Source organism: Eublepharis macularius, chromosome 6, assembly GCF_028583425.1.
Source record: "Eublepharis macularius isolate TG4126 chromosome 6, MPM_Emac_v1.0, whole genome shotgun sequence".
NCBI classification, from domain to species: Eukaryota; Metazoa; Chordata; class Lepidosauria; order Squamata; family Eublepharidae; genus Eublepharis; species Eublepharis macularius.
Genome location: NC_072795.1, coordinates 31,754,515 through 31,780,183, shown reverse-complemented (window position 1 = coordinate 31,780,183; position 25,669 = coordinate 31,754,515). Strand labels below are relative to the sequence as shown.

The following is a 25,669-nucleotide window of genomic DNA, read 5'->3' as shown; positions in this document are numbered from 1 at the left end:
GGGGGGAATAGGGATCTATATCTCCTCTGGTTCCAGGGCTGCTGCCCAGCCCTGGGGCCAAGCTCTGTGGTGGGCACCTCTTCTGAGGGCTCACAGTGTTCTCTCCTTTTCTGTCCTCCTTAATTCTAGTTTGGTGGCAAATGAGTCTTCATGTTGTGGTGGCCACGGGTGGTCGTGGGGGGAAGGGTAAAGGTAGTCCTCCTGGTTTTCTCATGGCAAGCAGTACTGGGTATGGCTCGGGGGCAGCAGAGAGTACTCCCGCTCTTCCAGATTCACCTGTGGGGCTGTGGGGGAGGCCAAAGAGGTCTTTCCACTGTGGGGAGAGGATCTCTCTCAACATTTTGAGGAGCAGGTGGGTGAGGGATCCCTGGAGGAATGGTTTGTGTTTTATGAAACATCCCTCCCATCCCCATCCCAAACTCTCGGTGGTGTCCCTACCTGCAGTCCACCCCTCACTCCGTCTTCCGTGGCCAGCTCTGCAGCGCAGCTTGTAACCATTCATCCTCCTCCCCCTGGGAGAGTTAGTGGTCCATGTTTCAACGCCTCCATATGGAGGCACTTTCGGGCCCTTCCTAATGACCCCCATGTGGTGCGGTGCTGTGCCTGTGATGTCCTGGTGCACAGGGGCAATAACCCAAAGCACCTGTCGTCGATGGTCCTGACTTGGCACCTGAAGAGGCACCACCTGAGCCTGTGGTCTCCGTCCTCGCCAGCAAAACATCCGTTGTGGGGAGAAAGAGAGCTACCAGCTCTTCTGAGCAGGGATCAGTGGGAGGGTCACCGGAATCCACCCCAAGCAAGAATCCTTGCCCTGAGGGTGATGCTGGTGGGAGCAGAGCATTCAGATAGGCTGTGCTCACAGAGGTTGTTCCCTCGGAGTCTAGGACAGCATCACTTAGAACGGTGAGGTTGAGGGCTCAGGAGGTGGGCCTTCGTGTCTTGGCAGAGACGATTGCCCTACATGGCTTGCCCCTATCCATCATGGAGGGCGTGGGCTTCTACAATCTACTTAAGCATCTTGCCCCTTTTTTCTACATGCCGTCGCCGCACACCCTTGCCCGTTGAGTCCAGTGGGTATTTCGAATGAGGGCTGGCACGTTTGGGTCAGGTGGGAGTGGCACGGTCAGGCAGGCCGCCCCTGAGGAGGTTGTTCCCTCAGGGTCGGGGAGAGTGTCATTTAGAACAGTGAGGTTGAGGGCTCAGGAGGACTCATCAAGATGCAGGCATTGGTGCCGCCATGGCTTCCCAGTCCAGGGGCCAAGCTGGGGGGGGCACCTCTGCTGAGGGCTCACCTAGATAATTATTAGTGCCTGAGCTGGTCAGGGATCTGGGAGTGTTGGTGTCACACTCTAGCCCCCCTCAGATCCCGGGGCTTCAAATGTCCAGAGGCAAGCCAAGTGGGTTTCTCAGCTGATGGCTCTCTTAGGTTTGGATCTTCTTGATCCTGTTCTGCTAGGTAACCCTTTGTCCTCATCTCCCTGAAAAGTTCCACATCACTCTTTCTACCTCTCCCTCTCCGGATGGAACCACTCTGACCCTTCCCTATGACCTCTCCTGTCCCGCCTATCCCCTCCTTTCTGTGAAGGCAGGAAGGTGGGTGATTCTGGCGGCAGCCTACTTTGGGCATTTGTGCAACAGCTCAGGAGCTGTTGCACATGTAGTTGAGCCACACGGTGCCCCTATCCATTGCAATCGCTGTGCCCTCTGAGCAGGTGGGAATGGGTTCAGCAACACCATCCTTTCCTCAAAGGCAGGAAGGTGGGTGCTGTCAGCTGCTGCTGCTTTGGGCCATGAGGAACAGCTCAACTGCTGTTGCACATGAAGTTGAACATCATGGTGCCCCCTATCCAAGGCACCTGCTGTCCTCTCCAAGCAGTGGGGAATGGGTCCCGCAATTCCGTCCTTTCCGCAAAGGCAGGAAGGTGGTCAATGTTAGCTGCTGCCGCTGCCCTATTTCTTTCTCTCCCTCTCTGGAACCACTCTGACCCCTCCCAACTACCTCTCCTGTCCCATCCATCCCATCCTGTCCACAAAGGCAGGAAGGTGGGTGATGTTAGCTGCTGCAGAGTACCTCTGTGGGTTCCTCGGATGAGGCCTCACAATGCTTGGGAGCTTTCCAGTTCCCAGTCCATACCTCTCCCTCACAGGTACTGCGACGACCCTTCCCAACGACTTGTCCCGCCCCATCCCCTCCATTCCGCGAAGGCAGGAAGGTGGTTGATGTTAGCAGCTGCTGTCGGGTTGGGGTCTACCCTTTCCTGTCAATGGGTCTTACATGTCCGGCTCCTTACTGTGGCCGGAACCCCTTGGTCCCCCTCTCCCTGACCACTTCATCTTCCCTCTTTCCTCCTCTCCCTCTCAGATACTGCCATGACCCTTCCCAACAACTTGTCCTGCCCTGTCCCCTCCTTTCTGCGGAGGCAGGAAGGTGGTTGGTGTCTGCCGCCGCTGCTTCTCAGCAACAGGTACAGCTAAGCTGCTGTTGTGCAGATGGTAGGGCAACACAGTGTCCCCTGTCCACGGCACCGGCTCTACCCTCTGACTGGGGGCAATGGGTCCCGCCATGACTCATGTCCTTTCCGTGAAGGCAGGAAGGTGGTTCATGTCCACAGATGATGGGTTCGGGCACCAGGGGCAGCTCAGGAACTGTGGCACAGGCAGTTGTCCTGCATGGTGGCCCCAATCAATGGCACCTGCTGTTCCCGCTGAGGAAGGGGGAATGGGTCCTGCAATGCCATCCTTTCCATGAAGGTAAGATGGTGGGTCATCTTGGAGGCAGCCTCTGCTTCGACACTGGAGGGGTGTCCAATGCTCCATGCATGTCCAGCTGGAGTGTTTTGTCCGGACTCTACACCATGCGAGGTGTGGACAACACCATTGGCCCCAATGCTGTGAAGTACCCCATTTGGTGAACGTATGTCGGTGTCTGACCTGCCAGGTTGTGTATTTGTGTGTATGAGGCCTCCACATACGCCAACTTGTCTTGCTGGAGGATTTTCTTAGCAGATTGTGGCTGGGTCATTTTGGTCTGTGGTGGCCAACGACATCACCCACCTTTTATACTTTCTGGAAGGCACCCTCTGGGAGGCCTGGTGGGTGGGCACATGGGGGGTGCCACCAGCCAGCAGCCAGACTCCCCACCCCCTATGGGGGAGACAGCCCCCTGCCTCCTTCCCTAGCCTGCCAGGCCCAGTGGCTGCACTCATCACCCACCTTCTGGCCTCCACCAGGAATAAAAAAAGTTAGGCCTGGCGGGCGGGCACATGGGGGTTGCCACCGGTGAGTGGCCAGACACCCCCCTCCAGGGGAAGCAGTTTGCCGCCGCCTCCCCTAGCCCCCTAGACCCAGCTGCTGCCGACATCAACCACCTTCTGGCCTACGCTGGAAATAAAAAAAAAATTAGGCCTGGTGGGCGGGCACATGGGGGGTGCCACCGGTGAGTGGCCAAAGCCCCTGCCCCCTAGAGTCCACCGCTTGTACATGGGGCAAAAGACAATTGGTGGCTCCCACTGTGTCAAATGGGAGTTTCCTGGGGGCGTCGAATTTGGCAATGTATAATTCCGAGATCTGCATTGCAATCTTGACCAAACTTGGGTGATGGCTGGAGGGGAGCCTGCTGAACACTCCCTGTGAATATAGGCTCTCTAAGTCTAACGGGGGCTGCTCTGGTGCCGACGAACAACGAACACTGAACACATTCGTTAACAGGACATGTTAGTTTCTGTTCGTCTGTTCATGTTAGTTGGTGGCAACGAACAACGAACAGCATGTTCGTGGGTTTTTTTCCATTCGTGCCCATGTCTAATCCTGTTCTCTCATAACCACAATTTACTGAACCACTTCAATTGTATTTTAAAATCCAATTTGTCAGCAATAGTTTCCAGCAAGCCAGCCTGACACCAACATCAACTCATAGGAGTGCTTGATGTTCAGCCTAGAAGACAAAATTTTGTTATAATTTGTACTACGCTTGTTTAATTTAGATCTGTTAGTATAATAAAGGCAATATTCAACAGTAATTTAAAAACTCGTAATAAAAAACTTGGATTTAATTGAATGAGTAAAGAAAAATGATTATATCCAGTAGACTTGGTTGCACCAAAATTCCCTTTTAGGTCTTTGACCTAATAAGGATAAACATATTTGTTTCTTACTAATACTGATGGGACCATTTCCTCCAAATATCCAATCATGGAAGCAGATCTTAATGTTAGAGTCTACGATCCAGTGATTCAGCTCTCCTTTGTTTCCAACGGCAAAGGAAAGCACCCCATGCACTAGCAGTTTCTGATATAGCCGGCTAGAATTGTAGATGACACCTAACATAACTTTTTTGTGCATTAAAAATCCACATAGACACCAGATAAATGTGAATTGTGCTATTGTCTTGGGGAGGTGTCCTACTGGATTTGCAGCTCTATCATTCATATTGTCAGCCTTTTTGTTTCATGTATGTATAAATAAATGCAAGATCACCATGTAAAAACTTATGTGCCATCACTTCACTATAGCTAAAACAATTAACAAACCCAGATTCAGCTACTCACCTCTCAACGTGGAAAAAAAGACTTGTGATAACAATGACAAAATTCAAGATCTCCCAAATAGATTACAATTAAAACATGAACTTTATTTAACAAAGAGTGGCATGATCAAGGTGCCATCATATGTATGTTCGTATTTCACACACCTGCTGAAAGAGAAACATGATATGGATCCAAAGCTGAGGCTGTCGGCTGATGAGAGTAAAGCTAGATTTACTGTACAAGCAGTAATGGCCTTTCAGGGGGCAGCTGAAGAACAACTTCGCTACAGAACTTCTAACAGTATCTAGGAACAAATAAACATATTAATCCCATCAGCTACTTTAGTATCAATCAGACAAACCATTATATTTTTATACTTAAATATAAGCAGTCTTAAGGATACATAGTACTGTACTGCTATGAACACTGTATAAATGCCAACCTATATGGGAATGGAAATTCCCGCATATACAGCTGGAGGGGAACTTCTGCTAGTCAAAGGTAGTGTCATGGATTCAAACCTGTGACACATAAAAGCATTTTGTTCTTTCTGGTAAGATGCAACAGTTCATTTGCACAACAGGAAATGTTAATAAATGAGCACAGTATTGTGCACTCATATGGATATGTAAATGGAAGGTTGGGAGGCTTGGATCCCACAGAACAGTATTTTGATCTACAGAGTGTTACCTTCTTATCTCCCTTCCCCCGCAGCCCAAAATGCTCTCTGAAATTCCATGGGTTTGGGGGGGGGGGGCTGCAGTGGGAGAGGGAAGGAAGAAGATCATGCTGTGCAAAGAGAAATCATTCCTTCTGCAGAAATGTTCTGTTGGATCTAAGCCCTAGACTGTACCCTGTGCTTGTTAAAGAATAACAATGTTCAGACCTGAAAAGTTTATTGCCGCCTTCAAGCAAAAGACTTCACAATTAACATAAGCAATGTGGATGTCTGCCAAAATATTCTTAACCGTATCTAAAATTTCTAGTCCTTCAAATTATCACTAATATATCAAAATGTACAGCCGCTTCCAAATGCTCTTCTTGGATTCCAAAGGATAACTAGTCCATTCTGGAATAACTCATCAGAATTTGTATTTATACAGAATGTCCTGGATAGCAAATCATCCACCAATAGTGTTCTAAAAGCTTGAAACTTTGACTACAACTAGGGAAGCGCACCAAGAAAATTTCCATTTCAGTTTCAGTTCCAGGGGTTCCAGAATCATTCTGTTCCATCACTAGTTTGTTCTGGGTGGGCTGGTGATGGCTCAGAATGGATTCACTTGGGGTTTTTGTCTTCATGAGTTTCTGCCCGTTGTGCGCATGTTGGCCACACGTGGCCAACGTGTGCTGTTCTTTTCAGGGGTGGAGTGGGGAAATTAGGCTCTGGGGAAGCTGGTTTTGCTCTTAACCAAAAACAGCATCAACCAATAGTATCTCTCCTAGTCTAAACCATTGACCCACTGATTTTTTTCCTCAAGTACAATAACACATACACACAACAATGGACCCATAGATGGCTGACTTACGGAGACTTACTAGAATTCTCACAAGGAGATTGCAAATTGAAGACAAGGGAAGATTTAATAGCTAAAGGTTATAAATGTCAATGGTTTTTCTATGCCCAACTTCTAGAACAGTTTAAATCAGATAAAAAATTATAGGGCTTTCATTACGAAAAGAGTTTGAAAAAGAGCTTTGTACAAATGACGAACATGTTATTTCCAAAATGCACAAACTTTTGTTGAAATTTGAAATGGAAGAAGAATGTGTGAAAGATTGTATGGTAAAATGGGCTAAAATTTTGGGTATAATATACCAATGGACCAGTGGGAAAATATGTGGGTAAAGGGGCTCAAATTCACTTTGAGTTCCACACAAAGAAAATTTCTATAAAATGATGTACCAGTGGTTTATGTCTCCTGATAAATTAGAAAAAATGAGTAAAAGTATGTCAAACAAATGATGGAAATGTGAGCAACATGAAGAAATATTTTCTCATCTTTAGTGGATTTGCCCTAAAGCAAAAAACTTTATGACCATGGTGCACATTGATCTCATTCCTCCTTCCTACCAACAGAGTTAATTAATAACTTAAGATCTCGCTGCCCTTGAGATCTAATTGGTGCTGTTCAGGAAAACAAGCTACTGCCCGGCGAGGTGAGCCCAGCGCCTGCTTGCTAACTTGTGACATGAAATAAAACAAACTTTTTGGTGGTAGGGACTTGTTGCAATTTAGTTTCCTGTATTTGGTTTAGCATTCCAGAAGCTGCTTTAATGAGCTGAACCAGCTTTTTCTATGTGCATTTTTGGTTTGTTTTTTCTGTTATGCACACCCCTAACTACAACCAACTCACTAGAATATTTTTATTGCTGCTGTACCAAGGAGCATTAAGTCCGACATTAGTTTTATTTAAAATCTTGTGCACTATAAATTATACATGTTTTTTTCCAAAACATTGCGCTGAATTGTTTTTCTTATAGATGTATGTCTATGGCTGTCCAAAAAAACCTGGCATTAATTCAGACACTTTAAGTGGACATATTCTCAAATAAGCTCCCAATAACAAATTCACATTTAGAGCTAAATTCCTTTGACAAATGTAGACACCCACATGCCTATATTCCGACCAGCTTTGAACATTCTACAGCTCATTTACATTTTTAACTAACACAAAATGTAAAATAACCAGGCCTTCAGTGTATACCATCTGTTGCTTTCATTACAAAATATTCTACTGCATTCTATTTACATTCAGAATTCTGCTTATTAAAATATGCATGCACAGTAAGCCACTCATCACAGTTGATAATTGTCTGTAAAGAGTTCCTTGATTAAAAAGCTTCCTAGCTTATGCCGACTGAAGCACAAGGTTCAGGTTGTTCACTAAGACATGAGGCCATCATCAAGGGCCAGACACTTCACTGTGAAGTAGACCATTACTCAGTGCAAAGAAAAGTTTTCCATTTTTGAGCCATATTGCAAATGAACAGAGATGGAGAGAGAAGCATAAACATGTTACCTGTTTTGTGATATTATTATCTGAAGAAGGATGCTCTGACTCTCAAAAGCTTATTCCCTGAATATCTTGTTGGTTTCTAAGGTGCCACTGGACTAAAATACTTGTGTTCTACTGCAGACCAACACTACCCACCTAAAACCAACTCCACAATGTCCATCAGAAAAAGTAAACCAAAACTGGCCACATGTACAGAGGCAGAAACCATGAGCCCGAATTTTTCAAATCTAAAAAAAAAAAAAAAAGACTTAAAAATGACAGGATTGCTTTTTAAAAAATATATAGCAAGACAAAACATTTGACACTCACTAGCATTTCTCTTTTGATTTACATGCTATTGGGTTGAATGGAAAGGTGGCCTTGGGCAAAGGAGAAGGTGGCTTGCCTGATGAGGTCAGGGGAGCCCCCACTTTTCCTGGATTTCCACAAACTATGCAAAACTGAATTATTCAGGAGAGCTTTTTACACAGGTAAGAGAGCTATACTGTAAGGAAATGGTGCAGAGAGATGATGGTAAAGTGACAGGGACAGTGAACTATACTACTGAGTAATTTCTGCATCATTTAATAAGTCATATTAAATTACTTTTGCTTTATTTCAGCACTTTCCTTAACTCCATATCAGCTTCTACTTATATTCAGATTTCTGCAATCCATATGCTAGTGCAGTGTTTTTTCAGATGTTTGATTGTCCTACACTGTGTAATCCGCCTTGAGTTCCAGTGACGGGCAGATAATGTAAATAAAAATAAAGTAAAATAAAAGCAGGTGCATGTATATCTGTGACTTCTATAGATTTCCTATCTCCTGACCTGGTTCTCAAAGGGAGAACACCTAGTTGTCAAGTATCCCACCCAGTGTCTCTGCTGTGAGCTCCTAAAGGTACTACATTCTCCAACCCCTTTCATTGATGTAAAGTGTGGAAGTTTGTAGTACTTCCATGACCTGCCATTAGTGAATTCAGACACCTGGGCAACAAGAAGGGAAAGAATGTTAGATACTTCAGCTCCTAGAAGGCAGGAGTGGGTGATGGTGAGATGTGGTGGTAGCAAAGGCAGCTGCCACCCTCTGAAATCCACCCCTTGGCAATTGCCTCAACTAGCCTCTCTGTAGAGTCATCATAACTGAGAAGATGGATAGGGCAGGGACCACAAAATTGGACCGTTGGAATGTTCTGTATGCATCCCAAAGACACACTCAGCCATTCCTTGCTGGATTCCATTTATTCCATCTGTCTACGGTGACCCTTAAGAAGTTCACAGATCACCAGCTGCCAGCATGATAATTAAATATGTATGGGATCAATGCCCACCAAATGTAATAGCTTTCGACACTTAAAAGAGAACATGGCGAAATGCCGATCATAGCTTTGGTTAAACTTCTTTTGATAATATTTTAAAGCAGGCAAATCAAATGGAACTATAACTCTGTAATATATCTGGTTATGAGGGGGAGGGGATAATGCCAGAAAATGTCTTTGGTATTAAGGATCAATACAGAAAGTTGGATAAAATGGCCTTCAAGGTCCTTCCATTCCTCAATGCCTTGGCCACATTTATAAATGCAGTAAATCTCAGTGTTTCTCATCTTCAAATAACAGATTGATGAAATGTCTTCTGTATTAAGCCAACTCATTTCCTAACAACACTTTACCCCAGTAGTTCTCAGGCTATTGGTTGGAACCCCCAAGTGGGCCATGATGACTCTTTCACAGATGGATCATGAGGCTGGGTGGCTGAAACAAGATGAGATGGGTGAAAAGGATGGAAAATGAGGGTGGAAGAGGGAAGAGATGCCACATTCCCTTTCACCTGTTTGTTGGCCCCCAAGAGGGAGGGAGGGAGGGACTCAGTAGGTCATGCACCAGATGAATGTTCCATTCTTTGATCAAGCTAAGGACCAAAATGTACAATACCTGTGACACAAGTCAGGACACGGGTGCCTGACCAGTCTCATGGTCACACATAGGATCAGTGTTACTCATCTTGAAAGCACTGTATTGTTCCACACAAAGGGGAAGAGGGGCATCAGGCTTCCCTCTCACGTTGATTTTGCCAGGCCAGCTCCTGGGTCCATACCTGTTCTGAGCTAAGCTCCAGCCTACACCACTTCCAGAATCAGTGCAGAAACTGGACTTGCTCTAGGCTGCTACTGGTACAGGAGGTGATGGCTGTGGTCCTATGTCTTTCACCTCTCTGACCCACCCACTGGCAGTTGGGTCTCGCCAGAAACCCAGCAATGGCCAATCCCTCTCCCTTTTGCCTACCTCACAGGGTTGGTGCAATGTGAAATGAAGAGGGAAGAACCATGTACATCATCTTGAACTTTTTGAAGGAAGAGGAAGAATGTGCAAAATGTGATGGAGTGGTCAGCCTTCACCAAGTACTGTTCAAGACAACCAGCTTACATGCCCTTCATTGTCTCGCTCATTAGGTTACTTTGGGCCAATAACACATACTCAGTGTAACCCACCTCACTGGGTTTTTGTGAGGAAAAAATGGAGAATGATGTAAGCTGCTTTGAGTCTCCATTGTGGGGAAAGGCTGATCTAAATGTAGTAAATAAATAATAAATATCGCTGAAGATGAGAGATGAGAAGGAAGCAGGGAAAGGTGAGGATATGGGGGGGAAGTTGGGGCTTGGCACCAGAGTTCTAACACTTTGGTTGCTTATGAGGAAATCATTTTCCATTCATGTCTTTGAAGCCCTACCGGGTAATATGACAGAGTCACTTAGTGAGGAAGGCTGGAAATGGCCCTGGCTCAAGAAAGCTGCATACCCCAGTGGGAGGCAGAATCCAAAACACTGCCTCCTTTCCCATTCATCAACCTTCACCTCCTCTGAAGGAGATCTCTGACAACTTGTCTTCATGATGACTGCACCAAACTGAAGCACATTGCAAGTTGTCACATGGATCAGGAAGGGATTATAACAAACAGCACCTCAAAACATCCCCAATGGCCTCATGTGCTCTCTCCACATAAAAAAAAAATAACCCAAACTTCATTCAATATGTTGTATATTTTATAGAGCTTTATGAAGAAGCCAGTCAAATAGACTCACAGACACAAGGGGCATTATTACAGATTTTAGATATATGAAAGCTGCCTTGAATTCTTCAGAAACAGGTGGGATGCAATAAATATTAAAATCCACAAGGATGGAGATAAGTGTGTACACCACAAACTATACTTTAAGAAGTAGGGGGAAATGTATGTTTAAAAGGACCCATCGTGTTATGAAATATGGGGGAATTCCTTACATTAACAACATCTGGTGACCTTACTTAGTATCCAGTTCTGCATTTCCTTCATGGCACTGTGCAAGAACATTATTGGTTTCCTCTAAACAAATTCTACCTTTGCAAGCTCTGACAATATGAAAAGACAACAGTAAAAACCAGAGATCCAAAGTATTAGGGGAATATGGCTGGACTGATGAACGCAGATTAAGAGAAACACCTACACTGATTTTTTTAAAAAAAATACATCTTTGTTTTTTAAGTGTATAGGAGTTGCAAAGGGAAAGGGAAGAGAAAATCAGAAGTGCAGACATTTTTGTCTAGAGAAAATGGTTGCAGGCATTGTCCATCTATTTGAAAATCCGGCCTTCGTGAGGCCGGAGACAGTTGTGTAGTGTGTTGGGGGGTGTAGTGAGGCAGGAGAGTTATTCAGTGATAAATGGAAGGCACTCTGTGCATGCTCAGTAGTACCTTTTCCAGCATCAGCTCCTAAGCTGAAAACAAACACCAGCCCCCTTCCACCAGTGTTGTCTTCTGAGCTGTGCCAATATAACCAGGCCTGCCCAGATTGTCTTTATATCTCATCATCTGCTTTAAGTTTTTAATGGAGAGGGTGGGGGATCATAAATTAGTTTAACTTTGTATTGCTTATGTATTTTAGTGTGTACTTGTGGTCACCTGTGTGAGGGAAAATGGAGTCCAAATATTTAAATGAATAATAGTTTTACATTGTTATTCAGCATCTCTTTATGCTAGATTTATTGTTCCTCCTCAGGGAGAGACAAAAACCTGCAGTTGGGAGGCCCATTAAAATCCTTTCCTCCATGGAGTTGTAATCTGTTTAATGAATCAGTAAATTAAATATATTGAATGTTCAAGAAATCAAACATAAAAGAAAATTATATCCTAGGAAACTGAAGCTTATTTTCCATAAACCCCCATTGTCCTGTTTAGAAGCTAACAAATAGGTCAACAAAATGAATGACTCCAGAGACTTTGAATGACTCTAAAATGAATGACTCTGGAGGCCAAGTGTAATGCCCATTAGTTAAAGCACCCCCAGCTGGTTGGCAGTATCTTTGCCCTTTAAAAATTAGAGTGTTATTATTTCAATGGGGGTAGGCCTGGCATCCACATTAAAAATAATGCCCCTTTAAAGTTTAATGGACAGATGTGCCTCTGACCAGCTTGGGGGCCAGGAACTCTTTCTTTCTCTCCCTCCCTCCCTATTTTAATTCTAGAGCAAGAAGTCAGGAAGGGCCTGATTACAGCTTTAATTAAATTTCAGAACGATTGTTCTGGTATTTTCTGGAATTACTTTCTGGAACTATAAAAATACTCCCAGCATTTAATGAAAACAATAATCCCGCTCAACTGGACTTCCTGATATGGAAATAAAATACATGCAAATACAAAACAACCCTAGTGTAGACCTTTAAAGAGCTGCTGAAGCATAGTGGTTAAGTGGCTGGGCCACGAATTGGCACTCTGCTAGTCTGACTCCCAGGACTGCCATGAGCTCTGCAAGTGGCCTTTGGTAAGCCACTCCTCTCAGTTCCAGCTCCCCAACTGTATTGTGAGGATAATAATAACACTGACTTTGTTCACTGCTCTGAGTATGGCACTGTTCTCTCCAGAAGGGCAGTATATAATCACGTTGTTATTATTAAAAGGGCATTATTCAAGCCCTAAAGGATTTGGGGCCAGGCTATCAGAAGGATCTACATCCCATGTAATCCATTTTATCCTCTGAGATCACCAGCAGGAACATTTCTTCCAGTGATACCATTTTTGGAAGATGTCTACTGGAGACAGGACCTTTTAAAAGGCTGCACTGTGCCTACAGAATTCTCTCTTAAAAGATGTTTATTGGCTCAACATTGCCATCTTTTAAGTGCCGGGCAATGTCTGTCCTGTTTTACTTGAGATTTGGAGGCTATGGATTTTCCCTCCAATGTGGGTTCTATTGCTGCTCTTTTGGAGAAAACTTCATGCCCTAATGTTATTTATCATTGCAAACAAAACAGCAAAAATCCTGGATCTTATGTTAATTTGGCACAGCCCTGATGTTTATGTGTATAAATCTTGGAGTTCAAGTTCTGTGCTTAAGTATTTCAAAGGGCTGTGAAGAATACCTAAAATATGTATTTAATTTTGGAGTAGAAATGGGTTTATTTCTTACTTAATCCCCACAGGATCACTTTTAGTTTTTTTTTTCTTTAAAAAATATCACTAGCCATTGTCACAACGTTTTTCCCTTAAAGAAAAACAAAGCAGCTATATTTCTCCAGATGTTTTGTCATCTTCCTTCTTATCAGCTTCAGGAATTTTGCTTATTACAAAGGGTAAGCTTACTGGTATAAAATTTCTTGAAGGACCAGTTCCTTTATTAAAGTTAGTTTTATGTTATCTGGGATTTCCAGAAAATACTGACTGTATATCTAGAAGGAGAGGACACTCTACCTATTTTATTACATGATCTTACAAATATTAATTATTTTGTCCTATCGTGAAAGCACTCCCAAACGTCCACCACACAGACTATTTTTAGAATTAATAGCATGACCTTTAAAAATGAACAATAAGTAAGATAAAAAATGCAGGAAGAATTTATTGCTGAAGTCACAGATGATTTTCAGCAGCTATTTATTTTTTATTTATTTACGTCATTTATAGTCCGCCTTTCTCACTGAGACTCAAGGTGGATTACACAGCATGAGGTTAATACAATCAGTATCAAGTACATTTCAATACAATACCATAAGGTAAACAGATACAAGTTTAAAAGACATAGCATTAGCAAGGATCCAAGACAGAGTAGGAAAAAATACTGGAGCAAAATATAATCAATTCATTAGACAACATGGAGTGCTGGTTGTACATAGGAGTACATATTTAAAGCAGCACATAATATATAAGGCAAAAATAGTGATGAAGTCTATGATCCTCAACTTGTTAGTGAAGCATCTGAGACCCCATCCCTATAGTATAGCCCTCCCATTTGAGTAAAAAGCCTTTTTGAATAGTTTGGTTTTGCATTGTTTACGGAAAGCCAGAAGAGTGGGGGCTCTTCTGACTTCCTCAGGCAGGTCATTCCACAGGATAGAGGCCACCACAGAGAAAGCCCTTGTACGGGCTGCTGCTGACTTCACCTGTGTGCAGCCTGGCACTTACAGGAGACCTTGTTCAGATGAGCAAAGCTTCCGTGGACAAACATAGGGAGGGAGGCAGTCCCGTAGGTATGCCGTGAAGAACTTTGTATGTAATAACAACTAATACCTTGAACTGAGCATGGTAAATGATGGGTAGCCAGTGGAGCGACCGTAGGATGGGAGTGATGTTCATGCTCCTGCTCGCTCCTGATAACAATCGAGCAGCAGCATTTTGCTCTAATTGGAGCCTCCTAGTTAACTTAGATGGGAGACCAATGTATAGAGCATTACAATAGTCAAGCCTTGATGTTACCAAAGCATGGATCCAAGTGGCCAGGTCAGCAGTGTCAAGATAAGAAGCCATCTTCCAGGCCAGAGTGAGGTTGTAGAAAGCATTTTTTGCCGATGCCTTAACTTGTTTGTCTAGTAATAACGCTGGACCCAGTATAACCCCTAGGCTCTTAACTGAGTCTGCAAGGGTCAGAGGAACTCCATTGAAAGTGGAGAGTACAATGTCCTTCAAGATCTCTGCCTTCCCAACAAGCATCACTTCAGTCTTGTCTGGGTTCAATTTCAACTTGTTGTTTTTCAGCCATTTCACCACGGCTGTCAGGCAGCGATCTAAGATTTCCACTTCATCCTGTGCGGGTCTGGAAAGTGAGATATAGAGTTGGGTGTCATCTGCATATTGATGACATCCAACTCCATAGCTGCGAATGAGTTATCCTAAAGGCTTCATGTAGAGGTTGAATAACATGGGAGATAAGATTGCGCCCTGTGGAACCCCACAAGATAGTTCCCATTCTGGAGATAGCTGATCTCCAACGGCAACCCTTTGAGTCTGCTCCAAGATAAACAATTTAAACCAGTCCAGGGCACATCCTTTGATGCCCACTTCTGTTTCTGTCTTAGACATCCATTCCTAATCTGAGTGGCATTGTCCCATTTTTTCTTCTTTAAGATGGTACACTAGCCCTACACACAGTGAAAAGCTGGGGGAGCAGGAAAAGCACCTCTTATCCCCTGCCTGCCTGGCACTCAGACCTTTTCTCTGACCCAAATGGGCATTCATGCTATGATGACTTAATGAATGGATGGGTGAATAAATCCTTGATAGACTTCCTATGTGCAGTTGAAATCCTGTATTTAATCTAGGATTTCAGATATGTATATGGAATGCACGCATATTTCATTTTGCTATCAGACATTATGCTACCTCACATATGCCTTTCAGAAGTGAGGCTAGCATACCAGATGGGTAGGCAGATAAGGAATCCTGCCCTCAACCCTGCTCCTCACTTAGGGCAGGTGGGGCATCTGAACTGGCCCATAAATTCAATCCAAAAACCCATCTGTTGGGCTAATTTGGGCAGAAATTTTAGGACTGGTCTACGCATAACTTGACTGGTCAGTGCTTGACTACCGGTATCTGAATGTATGGGTGGACACTCTTGGAAAAGTACTATGATTAAAGTGGCTGACCGATATGAAATTTCCATTTGTAGTAGTGAAATCTGCAATGGTTGCTTCAGACCTACAAACCATCCCTTAGCGTAGATTGTGTCACCTTACACAGGCAGTTATGCAATATTCCCATTATAATTAAACCAGGAAAAATTGAATTGTTACAGTAACTGTCAAATCCCAGTGTTGACTTGTTTCTTATTGTTTTTTCTTGAGGATAAACCTTAATCGGCAAAAACTTGATTGAAGGCACAACAGAATTCCTCGTAAAAAGAATGCCCTGGGCCTGAATTTGGTTGGTGTTATGTTTTATGCTGTACTGTGAGATAATTAGTACCATATGATGGAAATAGATGGAAAAGATCGCTGCTCCCCTGCAGTGCTTGCTTCTGGAACCTTTTTGATACATTTAGGCATGGCATGAGCCAAAGAGTGATTGAAAACACATGGGCCCCTGCTAGCTCAGTACAACTACAAACTTGCAGAGACGAAGACCAGCATTTTTAGACATCAGTTGTGTTTTCACTATGCCAAGAAGAAGAAGCTGGATTCTTATTATTTAAATTATTTTTATTATTTAAACTTCGCAATCAAAAGTCCTGTTCACATTCTGTGGAAAAGTTCACACACTATCAGGTTGACTTTTCTGATTTTTGCACCAATAGCAACACAACTGGTATTATAATGAGAGTACTAATCCACAACTCTGAAAATAAGGAGAGTAGGCAAATTAAGAGCCTTATCATGTTTCCTATTGACGGAGGGATTAATTTAGCCATCAATGATTAATTGTTGAAGGGATCTCACATTTTACTAGTAAATCCCTATGGAGCTTTCTGTTGGGAAGAAGGAGTTTTGGCTTTGTTTCTGGGAGATGGTTTGGAATGCATCAAGAACGTAGGGAATGGACACTGATGCAAACAGTCTCTGCATAACTTGAAACTTTATCCGGCTGCCAGCCAGACACCATAAGTTGCATTCTATAGCTATTTCTTCATGTTTTTGGTAAATCATAAACCACAGGGAGAAACAATGGACTTATTTTCAATAATACATTTAACCTAATATTACCTTTCAAAACTCTCTCTCTCTCTCTCTCTCACACACACACACACACACACACACACACTGATAGATCTTTACTTTTGCCAGTCAACATGGATGCAATTGTCGTAATTATGGATATTCTATGTGATCATTGCAGTCTGTGATCTTGGTTATATGGTCCACTCATAATATAGTGGAATGAGTTGTAACTCTGATTCCATCTAGTTCAGGAGATATTTATTTGCTCAGCCCATTCTGAGTTAATATGCAGTGATACAAAGTTGTAAAGTCTAGTCATATATTCATAAGAGTTGTTGATACAGGAGGAATCAACAGACCACTTTAACTAGTACCTTGGAAATGTCTTTAAGGCACTATTGGAACTGGATCTTGCTCTTCAACTGCAGACCAATATGGCTGGCTACCTACCTGAAGGTTGTAACAAAAGACATTTAGACATGGATATATATAGAAAGAGGGGCATGGCCAGTTCATGGTATTTTGAGAGCAATCCTAAGTAGGTCTTCTCAGAATCTTAGGTCTGTTTAACCAAATCTTACTCAGGTTTCTTTGAAGTGAAAGATTGTGCAGGCCAGGTCTACTATCCATTAGTCAGAGAACCTCCCCGCCCCCAAGCTGATTGGTGGTGCATCTGCCCTATAAACTTTAAAGGGTCATTATTTTAAATGAGGAAAACAATGGCCCTTTACATTTTAAAGGGATGATGTGCCACCAACAAGCTGGGGATCACACCCTCTTCCCTAGCTTCTCCTGCCTTCCTGACAGCATTCCTGATTCTGATATTATTGGGAGTGGTAATACCGGAATTAAAAATCAGGTCATGGAGGCAGGACCAGTATCTGATCTGATATTGCTGGTGTGATCTCTGCAATATTGGGCATTATATTGGATCAGTGATATCCAACTGCACTCTCCTACATCCAAAGCTTAACTGAGACTGAAAAAAGTATGCATATTGACTTTATGCAAAACACCCTGATGACCTCTCCTAGGGATGTCATGTAGATGTTTAAAAAGATGTTGGGGAAACTGGAATCCAGTGGCGCTTCAATGCCAAATGCCACGGTACAGAGCAACAGTTCCCAGCCCATGCACCACTACTACCTGCTTTCTGGAATTGGACTACATGGTAGAAAGCTGAACCTTTTGGAATTCAAATTCTAGCCATACTAAATAATCCTGAAATCATCAGATACTATAGTTAATGACAATAAGTTCCTGAAAGATCTGGGAGAATTAACAAGGTTGAAAAAAGCATTTGTGAGAAGTCCTTGTACTCACTAATTGTACACTGCAATATAGCCATGTTGCAACTTACCAGCATGGGATTCAAAAGAAGTATACTTTCAAGTGGCTTGATTTAAGAACGCCTTTTCACTTTACTCCACACTTTATTACTAATAAGATCTTAACAAATTCCAGTTTAGCTAATGAAACCAGCTGTGTATTCATGGCGATAACTTATGAGCAGGCTCTTAAGATACAAGAAGAAAAAATGTGCAACTCCTGCTATGCCAATGCAGAAAATATAGGAGGTCAAATTACTGCCACGTTTCAGAGTAAGTGGTTTATGGAGTATCTGAAATATTAACTAGCTATATCCCTTGTGTAATCGGCATGAGCGCACTTTGGTAAATGCATGAAGAATGAGTCACATCAATCTTACAATGTGTCCATGCTCTGGGAATTTGTCTGCAGAATCTTTCTATAGGAATTTCCAGGAAATTGCATCAGGAAAAGTGAACTTTGCAATAATGGCATGGTTAAATGACTACCATACAAGGGGTGTTAAGTTTATTTTGGCACTGGGAAGAAGCAAGGGAGTATGTGTTGAGTAATCACTATATGAAAAGGGACACTAAAGATGGATTATTTGCAAATGCTTAAAATGATGATTATCATATTACAGTTTCAAACATCTTCAGACAATTGCATTCACCAATGGCAATTACTAACTTCTCTAATAAAATGTGTGAAATCTCTAAATAAAAAAGTCATGCTAGTCTTGGAAGATGCAGATATATTCTCCTGAGCCATAGGTACATCTGAAGATTCTTGAAACATCAGTAACAGGAACCTCAGCTTATGGCACCTAGAATTTGGCTGCCAAAGAGGAACATAACAGCAGTTTCTGAAACGTTCTGATCATTTCTCTAACGGCCTTACCAGAGTCAGGTCTCTCTAAGGCCCGGTCTACATGACATAGCACTCCACATTCCATGTTGGTGAAGTGATGACTGGAGCAAGTACTCATGGTTGTTGTTGTTTTGTTGTTATTAATTAATTTACTTATAGTCCACCTTTCTCACTGAGACCCAAGGCAGATTACCTTGTGCAAGTCAATACAATATAATTAATAGCCAAGATATTCTCTGAGCGTTGATTGTGCGAGCATTAATCTGTATTGCATGATGTGAAGGATTTCTTTTTAAAAACCATGTGTTTTCCTTCATCCCTTCTCTCAGAGCTCTGGAGGTTCCTTATCCTGTCACTGACAGCTTTCTACAGGAAGTTTGTAGCTGTTAGAAATTTAAAGGAACATAGCCATACAGACAGCTAGATAGTCTTCATTCTTTCAAATGGTTCAGAACCAGAATTCTTCAAGCAAGGATTTATGGGGGGGCATCTTATTTTCCCTTCTCCCATTATTTCCTCCTCCCCTTCTCTGCCAGCCCCACTTGGATTTCCCTGCCCCTTTCTTCCTTCCCCTTCCATCTCTGCCCTGGCAGCCTCTACCTGGGAAATCTCAGGATGGTTGTAGCTGCTGTGTGGGGCCAGGCTAGGGTTATCAAGTCTCCCTAGGCTCCTGGTGGGAGACAAGTGACCTGGTGCTTACCTTTCCAGCTTTCCCATGATCCTACTCATGTGCATTCGCCACCACACCTACATGATGATGTCACCTCCAGGAAGTGTAGTGTGGGGTGGCTGGTGTTGAATAGTAGCAAATAGGAGGGCTTGAGTGATGAAAGTCAGGTTGTTGCTGTCCCAATGATTCCTCCCTCAAAGGCCAAAACAGCCCTGGAAAGGGCCCTGCCACTGCCCCCCCCCTTTATGAACAGAAACCATGGCTGGAAGACTAGCAATACTATTGTTGTTGTCCACTAAGTGCATTAGTTTCTTAAAGCGACAAGTGCTCTGCAATGTTTTGAATGTAAGTTTTTGTATTTCATTTCTTTTGGTTAATGTGGTGTTTTTAATATATTTGTTTTTGTGGGTTTAAATGCAGGCCTCTGATGTGAGAAGGAGGGGGATTTGATGGGTGTGTGGAGAATGACCTGTTCCTAGTAACTGTTCCCTAGGGGGTGGAGTAAACTGCAGTTTTGAGTCAGAAAGCTGAAAGAAAAGTGTTCATTCTGGCTAAGTCAGGCAAACTGTAGAGCCTGAGAAAGTCTGTGTCTGTGGGAATGAAAGAATTATTTTGTGAATGAATAACTGTGTAGAAAATTAGTCTTTGTGACTGGGTCTGTGAATAACACTTTAAGAACAGGTAGCTATCTTGAAACCACCAAGTTCATGAACCTCTTCTGAAACCATTACACTGATCAAATCTCTGCAACCATCTCACATATGTGATAAATTCTACTTCAGGTTAAGCAAAATGCCTATTTCCTCTGGAATACAGAATCTCTTTTTTTACCCCCATGTGTGGACCCTTCTGTCATACTACTAACTATAAATAAGGTTCTGCTAGCAGTGGGATTCAAACCCAAAGGGAAGGTATTCTTGAAGTAAAAGTCTGGGTAAAATAGAGGACACCTGAAGTCTTGGGTATGAGAAGAAAAAAAAGGAGTGTTGGTTTTGACCAGGTTCTTCCTGATGTAAAAGTTGAAGGTAACATAAGGAAGGGCTGTAATAAGGGTCCAAAGCAGTTTAACTGAAATTGTTACATGCTTCTTCTATCATTTTTTGGGGAGGGATGTAATTTAATTTAATTTCTTACATTTATATTCTGCCCTCCCCGCTTTCACAGGCTCAGGGTGGAGCCCCTCAATAGATTTTTCCAGATTTTTCTGCAAACCTGGCACTTTTCTTAGGTTTGCAGTCTGTCCATGGTTCCATCTCCAGACTGAAGTATCTACAGATAGGGCCATGTTGAGAATTAGATTTATGTATGGCCAACAGCAACTGAAAGTTGCTTTCCCAGGAGTATAATGCAAATGTCCAGAAACTCAACACTCCAACTGCATATGGTAAGTCATAAATTAATACATATGTCATGTGAAAAATGATATCTCCCTGTGATGATTGTATAATCTAGAATAGACCTAATTACATAGTGCAGGAATGAAAATACTGGTTTCTATTGGGAAAAGAAACAAGTGACTTTGGATCCCAGTTTCTCACAACCATCCTCTTTCCCATCATTTAAAACCAATGGATGGTCCCCTTGTCTGGACAGGAACCATACTGCTTTGGGCTCCCCAGCAGCTCCACACCACAGCTGGCCCAGCTGAAAGTAAACACAGCCAGGCCTGAAGTGACATGGAGCCACCAGTGCTCATTTGCTGGTTTCCCAGAAAACACCAAAGTGAAGGACACAAGTTTTTTCCAGAAGTAAGAAAGGTAAAAGCCAAATGCTGATGCAGAGCAGAGAATATAAAGGGACCAAATGGGTTCTTGAAAAAAAGCCGCCATGTTGCTCTTTTTAAAGAAGTCTGGTTTTTTTTTTTAGTCCCAACTCAGAATCAGAGTTCTAAATTGGAATTCTGCTGAGATGGGCACCAGCTAATCTTATATACTAATACTGAAGTGACCCCTATCTAGGGCTGACAGGTCCCCAGTGGGGGCGAGGGATCCCCTACTCCCACCTTCTGCCCCCCCCCACACCACTTACCTGGCCAACAGGGAGAAAAGGTGGGGGAGCAGGCCCCCTGAGTGCTCTCCTGGTGCAGTGTGATGACATCACAAAAAAAGTAAGAGCCAGTATAATCCCTATGAGGTAACTGGTTGAGCTCAATAGGACAGAGTCAATAGTTAGAGCCAGGCAGCTAAGGAAGAAGCTGGTTGCTGATGAGCTTAATAATAATAATTAATATGCTCTTATCACCTTGAATAAGGGCTGTAATTCCCCAAGAAGAGGACAGAAGCCTGGGCTACAGTTGCTTTGAACTGGAAGAGAGTGAAAAAGGACTCTGTAACTTGGTGGAATCAGACACATTGAACTATTTACCCGTTTCAAAGACATTGTTTAAAGTTTCTGTGTGGTTGCACTTATGAGTTTAGTTAAAGAAAAAAATAGTTGTATTGTATTAATTGTTAAAAGGTTTTTAAAAAAATTCTTAACTTAAATTTGTGTGAAAGTTTGCTTCCTAAGCCCCATAGAACCTATACAAGGAGAAGTTACACTGGGCCCCCCTGTCCTGCTGTGAGAGTAAAGGGACCTGGCAACCCTACCCTGATCTGAGGATACTTAAATCCAAAAATTGGAGCCATGAATGGGCAAGATAGATCTTCCTACAGACCTGAAAAATGCTCCAGGTTTGCAGAAAAATCTGAAATCTGAAAAAAGATATATTGGTGTTTTTTTTTAAAAAAAAAATACAAAATGATAAAAGTATCCCCAGAAACTTTAAGGATCAGAAGCCTTCAGTGGCTGTTGCTAGGCAGCCATAACAGTCTTCTAGGCTTGGTTTCTGTTAGTAAAAGGGACAGGGCCCTTTCCAAAGCTGTTTAGGGCTTTGAGGGAGGACTTATGGGACTAGGCCAAAATGCAACCATCAGATGACTTGATACCATAAGACTTGCATGAGTCACAGGTCCAGCTGCTTGCTACCGGTCAAAAGCTAGGGATACCAGCTGCTTGCCAGTGGCAGACAATCTCCTGACAGTTTGCCTGTTTGCTCGCCAGTTGCTGGAGACCGGCAGGAGGTTTCCGGTCGCCTGGAGATACTAACCTGCCACCAGCAGGCATCCTGGGAACACGAATGGCACACTCGCTCTCAGTGAACATGATGATATCACTTCTGAAAGAGACATCTTTGCACCAGCCATGGGAGTGCTCCTGCAGTTCATGGAGTGCGGAAGCACTCCCATAGGCAGTTTGATGTCACTTCCAGGAGGGAAATCAGCATGTCAGCACCTGGAGCATACATGCACAAGTAGAAGACTCCTGGTAAGTACTGGGTCCCTCCTCCCATCAGGAGGGTATAGGGACCTGGGAACCCTATCAATAGCCCCCCCCCCATCAATGTAGTACAGTGTAGAGGTTAGAGTTTCAGAGAGGGATGTGGGACACCCAGGTTGGAATCACCACTCTGCTGTGGAAGTTCACTGGGCCAGTCTAACCTACCTCTCAGGATTGTTTTGAGTATAATATGGAGGCAAGGAGAATGTTGTAGCTGCTTTGGGTCCCCACTGTGGAGAGAGGCAGTATGTAAATGAAGCAAATTAATAAATATAGATGAAAATGGGGGGGGGGCAGCTAAAAGGTAAGTTGTTTAGTGGGTTTGAAGGAAAGAAGGACATAGGGAAAGGTGAGCATATGGGAGCTTCCAGGAGAAAGAGGAAATAGTGTAGAAAAAGGGATGCAGAGAAAAGAGAAGTATCCCCCACAAGTCCTTGAAGATTCTCCACCAGCCAGCATCACACAACTGGCTGTAGGACAGAGGCTTCTGAAGGGGGAGAGGTGAAGATGGTAGTAGACAAAAGTGGGTGGGAAGGAGGGAAGAAAGCAGGAAAAGGGGACAGGCTATGAAGCAGAGAAGGGAAAGAGGACATGGTGGGGGAGGGGAAAATGAGATACCTCGCAAATCCTTGCGGGTCCCCCACTTGTGATGTTCTAATCTAGACAGAGGGGCAAGGGACCCAGACTTCCTAAGGGCTGCTGCCAGATGAAGTCCATGTCTTTTGAGGTCTATATATGTACCCCTCCAGGGCATTCAAATGTATCTCAGACTCAGGGCTTTTTTTCTGGGAAAAGAGGTGGTGGAACTCAGTGGGTTGCCCTCGGAGAAAATGGTCACATGGCTGATGGCCCCGTCCCCTGATCTCCAGACAGAGGGGAGTTTAGATTGCCCTCCGCGCTGCTGGAGCGGCGCGGAGGGCAATCTAAACTCCCCTCTGTCTGGAGATCAGGGGGCAGGGCCACCAGCCACATGACCATTTTCAAGAGGTTCCAGAACTCCGTTCCACTGCGTTCCTGCTGAAAAAAAGCCCTGCTCAGACTGAACAATTTGTCTGGAGTACTGAGTTCACAGCTTAGATATTTTTTGATCCATAGCTCCCTAAAAGATAGCTATGGCTCCAAAGACACAGAACTGGAGACTACAGTTTTCCATGGATCATCTTGATATCAGCACATTGTAAAATAAAGCTTCTTGTCACTTCTTCCAGCACTGTTTAAGAGTGTTCCCCCCTACCAACATCACAGCGTCAAAGGGCTGGTGGGCGGGGACAGTAGGGTACCTCCCATGCTCCCTCATTGTGTCAGAAAATGTCATTTTCTGGTGTGACAGAGGATCCACAGGAAATGTTGAAGCTGGAAAATGAGCATGATGAAGGAGCCATGGGGCTTGCTGAAGCCCAGTTCAGTAAAAATAGCCTGTTTGTAGGCAGTTCCTTTATCACCAGTGCAGTGGGGGAGCACGGGAGTGCACACATGCACTTGTTCTCCCCCATGCCTTTCCCCCCTGCAGGCCAGGTGAGGAGGACTGGGGGGGGGGTGGCAGTTGGGGATAGGGGAGGGCAAGCCTAATGTCAATCCAGGTTATAGAGTTGAACTTCTTTTGGACAGCTTTAGGTATCATTGCTCTTAAGCCTGAACGATCAATAACTTTTGAGATGTAAACACAGTATAAACACATTGTCCCAGGTTCCAGTAAACAGATTTTGCAGGATCTGGGAACTATATGAAAACCTACAAAACCTGTTTACCAGAGACAAAAGCAGGATAAAAATATACATGTGATAAACAGTGAACCCCCCTTCAAACTCACTGGAAAGAAAAAAAACCCTGTCATCTCTTTCTAGTCCCAGTGTAATGTAATGATGCATCCTCAAGGGACATGAAAAGTATTCCAGGACCTTTGAGTGCACTTAGCACATCCTTTGATATTTCTAGGAGATTACAGCCAGCGTTCAAGGGCAGCAAACAAGTCTTCTAGGGGACAAATCACAGTGCGGAACAGAAACAACAGAGCAGCAAAAAGAAATCTCCAAGAGATGCCTTTTAAGATGACATCATTATGGGAATACATGGTTCAACTTGTGTAAAGAGCTTTTTCTTAGAGGAGATTGGTTGACAGCTTATATGAGAGCTCTAAAATATTTTTAATACTTCCATTATTTCAAAGGTTCAGGCCTCTTACCTTCAATAACACATTCATCTGGGAGTGGAATTTTCTTCCCCATCTCCAGAACATATGCTTTCACTTTAGAGAGATTTTCCTTTAAGTGAAAGTAAAGCTTATCTTGATATTCCACAGGTTGCTTTGTTGTCTTCGGGCTCTCTTCATAGCAGTTTTCTTTAACATGTTCTGGCAGGTTTTCTGATTCTATATATTTGATATTTGGGTGTGAAAGTAAAGTGTTTTCCAGCTGCAGCTCTTCAGTGCCTGCTGTTGAAGGCAATTTGTTGCTCTCCTGGCTCAAACAGATATCTGTGAAAGAAATGCCAGCTGTAACATCTCCACTCTCTGCCTCTTGCCCATTGTCTGAATGAATGTTCTTCATACGAACAGCATGCAAAGCCAGACTTTTGGACCTACAATGTGGATAAAGGCACAGACAAATTGATCAGGGTAGAGACAAAATGGTCCAGGATGTGTGTGTGTGTGTGTGTGTGTGAGGGAGGGAAATGTCGTATCTTTGGGCCAAATTGTGTTTTCCATTGTATCTCTGAAGCTGCTCTGAGTCTTATAGGAATGGTAATCCTACTGCTTTGTCTCCTGCAAAGGAGAACGCCACATAAGCCATCAGCAATATGTACCCCCTGCTGAGGGCAGTTTAAAGGTCAGCAACTGCACACTTACAGAGGGTTGGGAATCCCTTACCTCCCCTCCTATACCACAATTGTTACTGGTAAGGGTGGAAATACCTCTCCCCCATCCTTGATCACCACACAGTTGAAGTTGAGCTTTCTCAGAGCTAAACTACATGAGATGCCTGGCACATGTTGGTGTCGCAAATCCTTGTTGCAAACTCAGGCTTGGGCTGGCCTTCCTCTACCCTGAGGTAAAACTTCTCCTCGCCAAGCATATGA

At 43.5% G+C, this 25,669-nt stretch overlaps 1 protein-coding gene across 1 annotated transcript in view; it reads right to left on the bottom strand.

Moving 5' to 3' along the window:
• The window catches only part of VEPH1 (ventricular zone expressed PH domain containing 1), a 189,609-nt gene that overhangs the window by 52,825 nt on the left and 111,115 nt on the right, over positions 1-25,669 (bottom strand). The window contains exons 7-8 of the mRNA XM_054983455.1: positions 24,777-25,171; positions 4,691-4,830 (exon numbers count right to left, since the gene is read on the bottom strand). Coding sequence (XP_054839430.1) covers positions 4,691-4,830; positions 24,777-25,171 — 535 coding nt within the window. The remainder of the gene's footprint in view (positions 1-4,690; positions 4,831-24,776; positions 25,172-25,669) is intronic.